Genomic DNA, 12,743 nt, shown 5'->3' on the forward strand with positions numbered 1-12,743 from the left:
ACAGAGAAATCATCAGTCAGTCTCCTGACCGACAAGGGCGCCGTGTAAGTGAGGGTTTCGGGACGAGGGCGCGCGTGACCAAAGAGTCGCCGAGACGGGCCTTCTGAGCCTCCGAGGCTTCCACTTCAGCCTCACTTAGAAGAGAAGCGGAGGGCAGAAAAGCACGACATCGCATCGAGTCCCACGCGACGGGACGGTCACTGGGTCAGGTCTTGCTTGTCTGGTTATTTCGCTCCGTCTCTCGTCGCCCCGTGCATCCGCTCTCCTGGTTTTGCCTGGTCCGGGCGTTGTCGCCAGGTTAAAGAGAATTTTTTTCTTTCTTCTTTAACCCTCGTCTCCCTAGTTTCTCTTCGGGTTCAGGTTCAAGTCCGGGATCCTCTCCCCGGGCGGAGTACCAAGAGGGCTCGTGCGAAGCCCAAAGCGGAATGGGGATACGATACAGATACATGATCCATCATGACAAGCAACTTGTTTTTTCTTGGGCACGAGGACAATGGGCGACAAGATCCAGATCCCACTTCACAGCATGCCTGCCATCAGGACATGAAATGAAGGTGTTTTAACCGAGGACGTTCGGACATTGGAGGGCATTACGACGAAATCAGGAAAAAACACTTGGTCCAACAACATAGGTAGGTACAGTAAGAGCCCGTCCGGGTCGAGGTGCCGGGCGAGTCACGATGCAGTCCCATTTCGGCCTTTCTCGACTCGCCATGTTGCTCTCGTTCATGTTTCGCCTCTGCAATCGCACATCCCATCTGCGAATGAGCAAGCTGATGTTCCTCCCTCAATCTCTCCAAAATTTCAGCCTCCTCTGCTCCGTTGGAATGGGCTCGGGTACCAGATTCGAGACAAACCGGGGCGGGGGTGCGAGGCCAGGGGGGAGTAGCCAGAACGGGCCCAGCGGAACGGTCCAAGACAAGCCGCCATGCCAGACCGGGGCTCCGGGGCCCACGCTTAGTTCCCCCGACCAAGCCGAGTCCAGCGCATTGGAGACGGCCCTGGACGGTGGGGAGAGTTTAGAGGCAGGGAGGGTAGAAGAGACGAGGGCCCAAGACTGGAGAGGGTCACAGCCCGAGAAGACGACGATGCGGATTCGTCCAAATTCTCTTCAAGGAGAGAGGGGCAAGGAACATTGTCGGTTCTTTTTTTTTTTTTTTTTTTTTTCTTGCCCTCGCCTGGCAGGCCTGGCCTTTGAATTGGAGGCGAAGCGGGGATTCTCAAAGTTCCAGAAGCCGCTCAGTGCCCACCAACATCCCTGATGCTCAAAAGGCAACAATTTAGTGCTGGCATTGGGATTGGATCGGATCATCAATTGGGCGGGACACACTCAAAGTTAACCCTCAACCTACAAAGGAGGCCGGAGAAAAGCGACATGAAAAATCCCCGAAGAGAAAAAAAAAAAATTCGAGCCTCCTCCTGATTGATGCGATCCACAACCACACACACACACTTTGCTTTGCCAGAGGTTCGTCCGTTGGTTGATGCCCGCCATTGGCATGTCTCACTTTACAGTATGAAAATCCCCGGCGTCATACTGCGTGCAGATTTTGCATCCTGAATGGCTGATACTAATGTTTTTTTGCGTGCTGGGTGGCGTTTGCCCTACCCTTGACCTCCATGTCGACATGTGCACAAATCCAGGGGTCTTTGGAGAAAAAAACGGCTTTTCGAGTCAAAAGTGCTAACTAACCTGTGATGCCTAAATATGGATGCGATATTATGCGAGAATTAAGGGTCCTATACATAAACTCTAATGTAGACATCAAGTCATGTACGTCGACTACTCACTACAGTATTGTCGTCGTCAAAGTCAAACTTCTGGAGATGCGGCTTCAGCACTATCCGCGATGGAGCAACTCCGTTCTGCTCGGCCAAAGGTAACTCTGGGTCGCCCGGCGCCGGTATGCCGACGACAGCTCCGAGGCGATGTCGCACAAGAGGAGGCTCCTCCTCCCTCTCCCCGCTTCTCCTCAATCGATCGATTGCGCGTTGTCAAAGAGACGCAGCTCAGAGGCTGGCTTGCTCGGCGGCGCCCGGGAACCAAGCCGGAACCTTGCTGGCGCCGGCCAACTCAATTCATTGGGGTTGCGACGCCAAAGCGGTATTTGTTTCTGAGGCAGTACGAATACGGAAAGTCAGTACTCATCTCTCGAGCTGCTGCGCGCGCAGGGTGATTTCTGATATCGCTCGCACGCGCTTGGTAGAACAAGCAACGAGATGCAAAGGGAGCCCAGGAGGCGTTTCTTGGTTGATACCTGGTTATCACGCCTCCGCGGGAAACCCCGAGTGCGCCAGGAAAGCCAATTGAGTGCGTGGGGGGCCCTTCGTGTTATACAATGGTGGCAATCCGTGGCACGGCTTCAGAGCTTCGTCCCATCTTATTTGCATGCCGGTGTTGAATCATCATCATGTCCTGCGTCTCATCTCCCACGCGGCCGTCGGTCCCTGCAGCAAGTTCGAAACAGCAACTCCGAGCATGGCTTGGGCCCTTGTCTCGCTATCAGCACGCCGCCGCCGCCGCCGCCGAGGAGGAGCCTCAAGAAAGCGTTTTCGAGATGATATCAAGCGTCGTCCATAGTTCCTCGGCCAGGTCCAGGGTGCTCGTTGCATCACAGGAATGCACGCCCAGAGTGTGGTGTTGTAGCCACAGTAAGTTACGACACTGGGCCGCTAGGGTTACGGCATTCCAAGTCCTCTGCTCTGCTATCAACGGTACGGTCCGTGCGACCTTGATGATCGACCTCTAGGTCGATGCCTCGATGATCTACCGTCTCCATACGTGGGAACCCGAACCTGGAGGAGAAACACCTCGACTGGACTGCGGATACTGTATCTATTCAATGTCTGGGCTTCCGTTCTTGGGCCGGGTAGCCGGCCAGCTTTACACTATTGCGTCTTTCCGTCACTTCGGAAATCGAGGCTCTTGTGTGACGTGGAGGTCCTCCTTGCACTCCACTCGGACCTCTTCGTCATAATGACATTCCGATTGCCCTGATTTCAATCCCACGTCGGAGACTCGGCCACCATGGCCAAGCCGAGCACGAGCATTGGCAATTGGCAAGGAGCATGTCTGGATGACGGGTTGTCTGAAAGGCGTTCAGGGGCCGATGTGATGATGGCTGCCACGGCCAAATCTTCCGAGAAGCCGGCGTGCTGCCATCGTCAAGGTGGTGGCCACAGGGTAGCTCTTTGGAAGGCACCGTGGAATAACAACAGAAGCCCTGCTTGTCCCTGATCCAAATTCCCATGATGGATGGCGAAAGTCTTTTGCCGTGGTGTTGTTGGTGGCACCAACAGCCATCCTTTGATTTGCACGTTGGATTACCGGGATTTGAGAATTTTTGCACACGTACCTGGCATGTTTCCAGGGCAAACAAACAAGATACTCGTCGAGGAACCAACACGCTGACATCCAGATTGCCTCTCGTCAACGCCATGTGTTTCCTCCCCTGGACCACATTGTGTCATGCTGTAGGGGTATCTCCCACCAACAACAGCTTGCTAGCCGAGTTCGGGTCAACGGCCACGGCAGTCAAGCTTGCTCGCGACGATCCTTAGCTTCCCAGTTGGTCTGTGAGTGAGGCAAGAGAAGCTATCATAGCGACCAGCGTCAATTGCCCTGTTTCAGTTAAGCCATGTTGAAGAAGACAAGGACAGGGTTGCTGTCGATCCCAGCAACAGCAAAAAGTAAAGGTCAGAATACGTAACATCCAATCGATGGCGGGCTCCGTTGGCGACATGAGATGATGGCACTGGCAGTGAACACTGGGCTTGTTGGAGTTTGGCAGCCACCACCCACTGGGGCTCCTGCCCAGACCTCCATCCAAGTCCACCCCCTCACGATGAGAAAAATCCCCAGAATCTCTCCCCAGGATCCATCTCCCCATGGATCACAAACACCCCCCGGGGATCTTCGCGCACCCCCGGATTCATCGTGCTTGTCTTGAGCAACCTCTACACAAGGCCAAGGGGCTATCCATCCATCCATCCATTGCTTATCTCTCTTATCAAGCATCTCGTCGTCGTTCATTCTCCAACTACCCGCCATGTCTTCAACCACCCACCTCGATACGAGTCACACAAGGCGCTTATCAGACCTTCTCTGGCGTCTCCGCCATCGTCTCCATCTTGCTCCATCTCTCGTCTCCCTGCCTGGCTTGGCTCTTGGTCATGGTGTTGTCTCGTTCCCTGCAACGTAACTCGGTCGGTTTCCGATAGCTTCTCTTGCCACACACGCACCTAGACCTAGGTACGCAGGAGTAGCAATGTCGGGGAAGCCAACTGGAACACTCAGCATCAAAGTCGAATCATTTTGGGTTGCCCTCGGACCTCTTGCGCCATGAACCATCAAGCACCAGCCATGAGCCACCATCAGACCGCCCTGGTCAGCCCCGGGTCGGTCATCCTGTTTCCTGACAGCCCCCCAGTGTTTTCAGAGGGGAAGCTCTGCTGTGAAACGCCCTGCAGGCGACCTCGACGGCCAATCCACGTTGACACCTGCTCCATGTCTTGTTCGCTATAGCCCATTGGCCACTGTGGCTTGCATCTGGCTTGCGTCTTGCAGGTTGCATTTGTCTCCGCAGACGCGGCTATGGATGCGGGCGCGGATGCGGATGCGATGTGGCTACTGTAGGGCCATCCTATCCCCGCCCTCGCAAAGGGTTAGCTACATCAAATTGGAGCAGCCTGACAGTAAACGAGCTGCCCGGAGACGAACAAGGTCGGCCCAGGCGCCTCTCAAGTCGAGCGTTGGCGGCTGCCACGCACGAGGAGCTTGACCACCAGCCACGGTTGTCGACAGCCGAGATGCTGGATGCAACTCTCGGGTACGGTAACACGGTCTTGAAGAGCGCCTCTCATGCTGTGCGAGCTTGGCTGCGCCCTCGGAAATCGCCTTATCGGCCGCTACGATCACGATTCCAAGGGCTCCTCATCAATCTCAACTCATAGATTACGACGCACATAAGCCAAGTATTAACGGTATCCAAACACCGTCGAGTTTATATGGACACATCCTCTGTTCCACCTGTTTGCCTGGTATCCAGTTGCTCTGGGCTAAACGTTGCAGTTGCTTGGGCTTGGTTGGACTTGGCCCAGCCACAAGCACGCCTCTCATCTCTTCGCTGAACTCTGGATGACGCCATCTGCTTCTCTTTTCGTGGAGATGCTGGCATAGCTCGGGCGCTGTAGCTCGAGGCTTTCCGGGGGCTGTCGTTTCATGAGCGTCTGTGCGAGCGAATATTGATCTGTACAGGTTAATTGCCTCAGTTCTGGAGTTGCCGCTCACACAATTTGCACAGTACTTATTAGGTAAATATGAATATCCATGGTGTTGAGATATTTATGGATTGAACTAATCACCTATTGATGGGTCAGTTTCGGTCCTATCTCGCGCCGTCTACACAAGCACACAAGCTCGCTCACCATCCACGCAAGCCGCCTTGGATGAGCCTCGAAACCCACTCATGCCCGCTGTGGATATCTTGCTCGCCGTCTGCATCTCGAAACTCTGATGCGCAGTATGCACTTCTCGTCACAAACCGGTACACGACAAAGGACCCTGATCGGCATGCTGCACATCCGTCACTTCCCACCTCAACACCATCTGGCCGTACACAACCCAGGTTGCCCGTTTCTGTTGATTGCACAGATACTGCTTGTTGAATACACGGCAGTTTCGTAACGTGAGCGGCAGAGGCTGGCTGAACCTCGTGCTTACTGCTTGCCACTCTTTCAACACCAACCTTCCCGCGGAACCCGTCCGTTATAACGATGAGCTAACTCAAAGATCTAGACCCAAGTTCTTATCCAGATCGGCTGATATGGCCCGTGGTTGCCCTTGTCGTGTCCCCACCAAAGAGTAAGCTTCGGCTAGCTTCACTGGCGCGACGACTCGGGAGCGTCCCTGCTCACAACGAGAAAGGATCTCCGACGATTGCTACGCTGCCTGCTGGCGGCAGATTCATGGTTCGTAAGAGTAGCATCACTTGGCAGCGAACCCAGGCCTTCGCACTTTTGCGTACTGCCCACTGGCAACGCATCGCGACCTCCCACGACCTGCACAAATACAGGGATCTTCTGATGCCTCATGTTTAAACAACGGGGGCGTGGAGGATGTCGCAAGGGTCCTCAGGTTGACCGGTGATGAATGTTACCCCCCAAATGCTAGTCTCGGGATGCCAGGCAAGGCAAGCTTTCCATCCGTCGTCTATCATCATCTTGGTTCAGCCAGTACCTGAGCTTGGAGTTGCGATGTAGCGTCTCACTGAACAGCTGCTTTGCCCCCTCGCCGTTATCTCGTCAGCTGCCTGGAGAGGTGTTGATCATTATGACATGAAACTGGGGAGCCTCTGCAGCAAGTTGTGTTCAAGGGCATGAAGCAAGTTTTCTGGTGTATCTCTCCTGTTTGCCTGGCCTATCACATTTGGTTGCTGGATTACACTTCTCTCCCTGCTTTTGGTCTTTTCTCTTGAATTCTGGTCTTTTCTCTGTAACCCCATCTTCTCTCTACGTTGACTACCTATCATTGTCGCCCTCACACCTTTCACCTCCTCCAGCCCTATAAGACACCCAACTAAGAACTCAAAACACAGGGACCAGTGCCGATTCGATCGGGCCAATCGCGCCTTCCCCTCACCCCTCGTTGGTCAGCAGCCGTCAACTGGAGTTGCTTGTCATCAGCCATCGGATCGGCCGAGACGGAGGATTCAACAAGTAGCAAGTCCGTCGGTCCGAGACTATTGGAACTTGTGCGTGTGTGCGTCTCCAACGACAAGAGAGAAGGAGAGTCTTGGCAACTCGTGGCTCTTCAATGGCCCCTGTGCTGCCTGTTGCAGCTTCTGCAACCAGTTCTCGATTCTTCCTAGTATTGTGGCTCCCTTGCTGGGGTTGAGCCAACGGACCCAGGTATATCGACAGAACGGGTTCTCTGGCATGTGAATTATCAACTTTCAACCTGTCACCAGCATATCCAAATTGCAGGGGCCAACTTACGAGTTGGACTATCACGAGTATTCCAGATGTGGAAGCTCGTGGATGGCCCATGGGGATTTTTCCTCTTTCCCGACTTGGCGCAAAGCACGCATCTTCTTGCGACATCTGGTCCCCTCTGCTATCATCTTGATCGACCGTCTCGTTGCTATCTTTACGCCTGCAATAGCTGGGCTGCAACCCTCTCGGTTGCGAGGGTGTTTACTAGCTCATCGACTTGCATCCTCAGCCTCCTACTCGACTATCCACTTTGCTTCATCTCAAGAGGCTCTCCACACCCTATTCGCTCCAAGCCCCGGCTTCCGCCGTGCTGCAGCAGATCATAAATGGAGATGGCCCCTGGTGCAGATATGCGATGTGTGATGTGCGCTGCATGTCAACCAGGCAGCGGATGATCTCCTTCAGCCTCCTATGGTGGCTGCCCCAAATAGCCCGTTGCTGTGGTCATGTCTCGGGCCATGGTGTTTGATATCCCAGTCCCTGGAGCTGGATATCAACTTGAGGGAACGGCATCGGGCTTCCTTGTCCATACTGGTTCACATAAGCGATTGAGGCCCCGCAACGGCCCGCCTCAGAGGGATCAAGGGGTCATGGTGACCCGTGGTGGGTTGCACTTTTTCCATGTCAGTTGCTCGAATGCGGATGGCCTCGCAGTCACCGAGAATCCGGAGCCTCGCCGAGGTCTTGGGAGAGAACAATCAATTGCCAACCGAAATGAGTATCGTTATTCTCGCCACCGGGTTGAGTCTTCGGAGTGAGTACCGTTTTCTCAATCCATCGCCGTCTCGCTTCGAGGCGGGGCCTATCATGAATGTCGGCACGGATCATGAGTTCAGTGGCCTGGCGCAAAGGATGACTGTCGGGCCTCAGCGCCTATGAAATATGACCATGTTCCCCTCTGGACCCCTCTGGAGTTTTGCTCCGGCCGCGAAAAGAGACGCTGAACGGCCCCCCACTCTGAGCATGGTGTTGATATCCCTGCTCGATGGAGCCGTTAGCTGCGGAAGCGGCATGGAATGGCATCCATGGCTGAAGGGTCCTGCTCTGCCGTCGAGCCGACGTGACTTGTCGAAGGAAGCATTAGTGCTCATTTGATTGACGGTAATTGCCTGCGGCCTCAAGATATGGCAAAGATGGTGGGAGCATGTGGCCTGGAGAGGATTGTTTATCATTCATCTATTCACCACAAGCACGCAGTTGGAGGCATGATCTCTCACCGCGCTGTCACAAAATGGCTGAAGCGCATCGATCGGTCAGGGGAACTTGCGTGGGATCGCAGCACCCTCTTCTCCATGGCTGCTGCGTGGAGGGTTACGAGACACCACACCGAGGTTGCCCGGGCTGAAGAAACCCTGGACTCGGAGAGCAGGGAAATGGGAGCATGGAATGGGAACAGAACAGGCGTCGAAGAAGGATCCCGAACATCTCGGCATAGGTAGGTACCAACGTCAGTCAAAGCCGTCATGCGCTCAGCCGCCTGTATCATGGCACGACATTGACACGATGCAGCCACATCAAGAAGCTCGTGGGCGCTACCGTTGGAATCGGCAAGCCACGCGCAGTAACGGCGCAAACATTTCTTTTTCCTTGTTTCATTGTCTCGTCTCACTGTCTCAAGCAATCGGTTACCTTTCCCATTCCCCATGGGCCATCCCCGACTTGATTTAGGTACAGACAGTATTACTTCCCAGTTCCACAGCAGGGGAGCATGGCAGGACAGGGCGCGTCAGCTCCAATGCATGCAAGACGCAGTCGAGCAGGCCGACTGTCCAACGGCGCTGCGGTGCGACCGAGCTCATGCGTAGAATCCAGGCCGGTGCTTCGTCTTGGTGTTTGCATCTGTTGGTGGATGAGGACCTGGAGGGGTGCTTCTGAGTTGTCCTTGTCGAGACGTCCATCCACTGACATTGCTCCCCCATCCCAGGGCTTCGGGGTCGCCCATGCCTTTGACTCAGAAGAGGGTGTTGAGGCTGCATCTCTGGTGGTGGGCACCCGTGAGCATCCGTGGGCCACAGCACGTCCTGGGCGAACCAACCGTCCCACGAGCAGGGGGAGGGATGGATGGAGGGGAGGGGCGTGCCGCGACCTGGCATCTGCTGTTCGTATCGTATCGCATCGTCGATCTGCCAGAAAGTCCCGGGCGGCTTCTCAACGTGCGTTGACCGGCTGCATGCGAGGCTGTTGTTAGTTAGTGCATTGCCTTGCCTTGTCCTGCGCTCTGCTCTGTCTTGCTTTGCTTTGCATCGCATTGGTTTGTTCAGACGAGGCCGGACAGGATCAGGATCGGGGTCGCCCGAGAGAGCCCCACGGGCCGTTATCGCGGCTATCATTCAAGCGTCATCGTGCCTGAACTGGAGGCGGGGAGAAACCTCCCGGACAGACGAGAAGCAAGATATCGAGCGATAAAGAAGCGCCTACAGTACGCACTTGGTCTTGACGGAATACGGCCCCGTTGGAATGCGACCCTGCTCACTACCTAGGGACGCAACCAGCGTCGCATCGGCCCAGGGCTCGCCTCGCCTGTTTTGACTTTTTCTTTTTGTCTCCCTTCTCAATCGTGTCGTGTCGTCTCATTTCATCCCACGCACGGAGAGACCGTCTCGAGAACGCTCCGGCCACCCGCCAGCCGGGACCCGAGATCAACCGGGGCTATCTAGGCCCTGGCGGCAAAGGCCACCTCGCGCGGCAGCCGGAACGAGGCGCAAAACATGCGTTTCGCAGGCGCGACGTCACGGACGTCGTAGATAAGCACCTCACCTTCTTTCTCAGCACCGCCCGGCATGAGCATGACGCCGATCTCCTTGTGTATCCGCTCACAAATGTCCTTGAGCGGCGTGTCGTCGTCCGTCTTGGCCGAGAAGCAGTGGACGTGGACAATGGGGAGCTTGGTCTCAGTGTGCGGTTCAAAGAGCTCCTCGTGGCCGTGGTACAGGCCACGGTAGTTGTGGAGGAACTCGATGGCCGACGCCGGGAGGTTCATGACGAAATGGGAGATGGTCGGAGGCACGGGCACCCGGACTGGCTCCGGGGGCGGCGCTGTAGACTTCCTTGGTGGTCTCGGTGGCTTGATGACGGCACAATCACCTCGTTTGGACGCCTCAAGGACCAGGTCCGCGGATGTGCGGATGAAGTCATGCCCGTCATAGTTGAAGGGCTTGACGAATTCCGAGACCTAGAATCAAGTGTCAGCGATCAACTATCAATGCCTAGGAAAAGGACTGAAAGGGTGTCTACCTTGTTCTTCCGGATCGCATCCTCGAGATAGCGATGACTCTCGGGGTTCTTGTCGTTGGCCCAGACGAAGACACCCTTCTTACCAGCGGGCACAGCGAACGGTCCAATGCCGGCCATGACATCTGCCACAACCTCCCCAGGCTTGAACAAGCTTGTGATTCTCTTGTGCTCTGTATCAAGCTTGCTGTTCCAGTATACCTTGGAGTAGTCGAACCTGAAGGTACAGCCAGCCTCGCTCACCTCGACGTTCATGTCGTCAGGCCCGCCAAGGACCTCGTAGGCAAAGGTCCGAAACTCATTCTCCGAGCCGACATTATCGATCTTGTTTATGACGGTCTTGATATGAGGGTTCTTGTCCAGAAGTACCTGGGCGATGATATTTTTGTACGGTAGGTACTGGTCCCGAATGTTGAGATGGGCTGTATGTGTTAAGACATGACTTGACGCCTTGAGAGAGATATCAACTTACCAACATGTCCTACCGTATTAAAACCACTTGGAATCTCGCCGTGAAGTTCCTCTGGGAGGATAGACTTTACTACATCAACTTTGTTTGTTCTGTTAGTCTTTTGGCCGTTGAGTGACGCACGTCTGAGTCACATACAGTAATTCCAGAAATCATAGGTAATCTCAAGATCATAGGGAACAACCTTGAGCTCTCCAAGCTTAGATGCTTCTTGAAGAGCCGGACTCCACGTCTCCGGCGCTGTATCATCGTATAAGTTACCGCACCTGACATGGGAGAATTCAACTCGACTCACAGGCAGGCTTGATTTGAGGAGACAGCACAATGCACTTTCTCCCCTGAGAAGCAAGCGACGGATCCGGATCAGGCAGGATAGGGTTGAACCTCTCCATGAACAAGACCTCTTGGGTCTTTTCAAGCTCCTTGCGATACTTGGAGAGCAGACGGTTCTCCGAGATGGACGCGGCGGCAGCGTTGAGCGTCTTTGCAAAGACCGACCTGTCTAGCGTCTTTGCCGCGCGTGCGGCGGGGGCTCTGAACAGGTTCATGTCTCTCAGCTGCGAGTTCTTCTGTTAAATAATTTATCTCATTAGTCTTGGCTCTCTTGATACAAAAAAGATTACTTTCTGTTGGACTAACATCCATGGTCGATATATCTATCCGTTGGGTTTGGGCGAAAAGCACTGACTGAGACAAGGGTGCTGAGGCTGAGATGAGTTTTAGGGCTTGGGTAAGGCTTAGGTTTGGGGAAGGGGGTTGTGCACCGCCACGAGGAACGCCACATTTCTTGATGGGTCTGCGCAAGGCTGGGAGTGATGTCACGACTTTCAGTGTTGATTAATTCGAATAAGACGGTATCCTCACCATAACCATTCTTTCACTTGATGATTTATATGTAAGCTCTCTATAGAAGTGCCATCTCAATTTCACGCCCATAGACGCATCATGTCTAAGAAACGAACCCTTGATGCCTTCTTCAGCCCTATAGTCAAGAAGCCCCGGAATGAGACCAATGCCAACAGTGAGCAGACTGTTGAAGAAGTAGGCATCCAAGGCTATATCCCATATTGACCAATTCTAACATATGATATAGGCTACTTATTCAAAACACCGGCATTATCCTCATCCCATTAAAAACTTGCCAACTTCCATCAGCAATGAGTTGGTCACTCTGCCAGCTCGACCCGGGCGGGAGATCAATGACCAGCCCGACCTAGACCTACTATACTTTGAGCCGTTTATTCCGGGCCCCGTTGCTCGGAGGTTGTTTGAATACCTCCGTGCAGAACTGCCGTTTTACAGAGTTGAATACAAGATCAAGCGCGGTGGCATAGAGACTCAAATACGAACACCGAGGTAACCAGACAGCATCAGCCTCCGCCCCTAAGACACCGCACTGACTTATACATATCTAGATGGACAACAGTCTTTGGCATCGACGAAACGTCAAAGTTCAACAACAAGGGTGAACCAATCGACGCCAGCACCGGCTCCAGAGCGTCGGACAAGCGATACGACAAGTATCCGCCTCGGCCTATACCGGGATGCCTCGACGAGCTCCGCCGCCGCACCGAGGCGGCAACGGGCTGCCAGTACAACTTTTGTCTCGTCAACTACTACGCTTCAGGAGCGGACAGCATCAGCTTCCACAGTGACGACGAGCAGTTCCTGGGCCGCGACCCCGCAATCGCCTCCTTTTCTCTGGGAGCCCGGCGAGACTTTCTCATGAAGCACAAGCCGCCGCGTCCAGACGCCCCTCCTCAGGAGTCGAAACCCTTGAAGCTGCCCCTGGGTAGTGGTGACATGGTGCTGATGAGAGGCAGGACACAGTCCAACTGGCTGCACTCGATCCCAAAACGGACGGGCAAGAATGAACAGGATGGAGGGAGAATCAATATCACCTTTCGGAGAGCCATGGTCAAAGGAGGAACAGAAAATTACTACAACTACAATGTGGGAACGGGACCAGTGTACAGATGGAACGGGGAATCTCGTAAGATGCTGGTATGGGAACCATGAGTCTTGGTTTGGAATAAGAAAGATGTAGTAT

The 12,743-nt window shown here is 54.3% G+C and overlaps 2 protein-coding genes across 2 annotated transcripts; one reads left to right on the top strand and one right to left on the bottom strand.

Annotated features, from left to right (window-relative positions):
* Positions 1-9,646: 9,646 nt before the first annotated feature.
* On the bottom strand, positions 9,647-11,338 carry LRP88_07969 (tRNA (guanine) methyltransferase; the record flags this gene model as incomplete). The annotated part of the gene is made up of 6 exons (XM_083244481.1): positions 9,647-10,165; positions 10,228-10,646; positions 10,697-10,774; positions 10,832-10,933; positions 10,989-11,262; positions 11,333-11,338. The coding sequence occupies 6 exons, from the start codon at positions 11,336-11,338 to the stop codon at positions 9,647-9,649; spliced, it is 1,398 nt and encodes a 465-aa protein (XP_083098975.1).
* A 300-nt stretch (positions 11,339-11,638) lies between these two features.
* Positions 11,639-12,712, top strand: LRP88_07970 (alpha-ketoglutarate-dependent dioxygenase AlkB family protein; the record flags this gene model as incomplete). The annotated part of the gene is made up of 3 exons (XM_083244482.1): positions 11,639-11,734; positions 11,787-12,049; positions 12,109-12,712. The coding sequence occupies 3 exons, from the start codon at positions 11,639-11,641 to the stop codon at positions 12,710-12,712; spliced, it is 963 nt and encodes a 320-aa protein (XP_083098976.1).
* Between the last annotated feature and the right edge of the window lie 31 nt (positions 12,713-12,743).

The sequence above is a fragment of the Fusarium phalaenopsidis genome (genome assembly GCF_050370095.1).
Source record: "Fusarium phalaenopsidis strain FUZ10S chromosome Unknown contig_32302, whole genome shotgun sequence".
Classification (NCBI taxonomy): Eukaryota; Fungi; Ascomycota; class Sordariomycetes; order Hypocreales; family Nectriaceae; genus Fusarium; species Fusarium phalaenopsidis.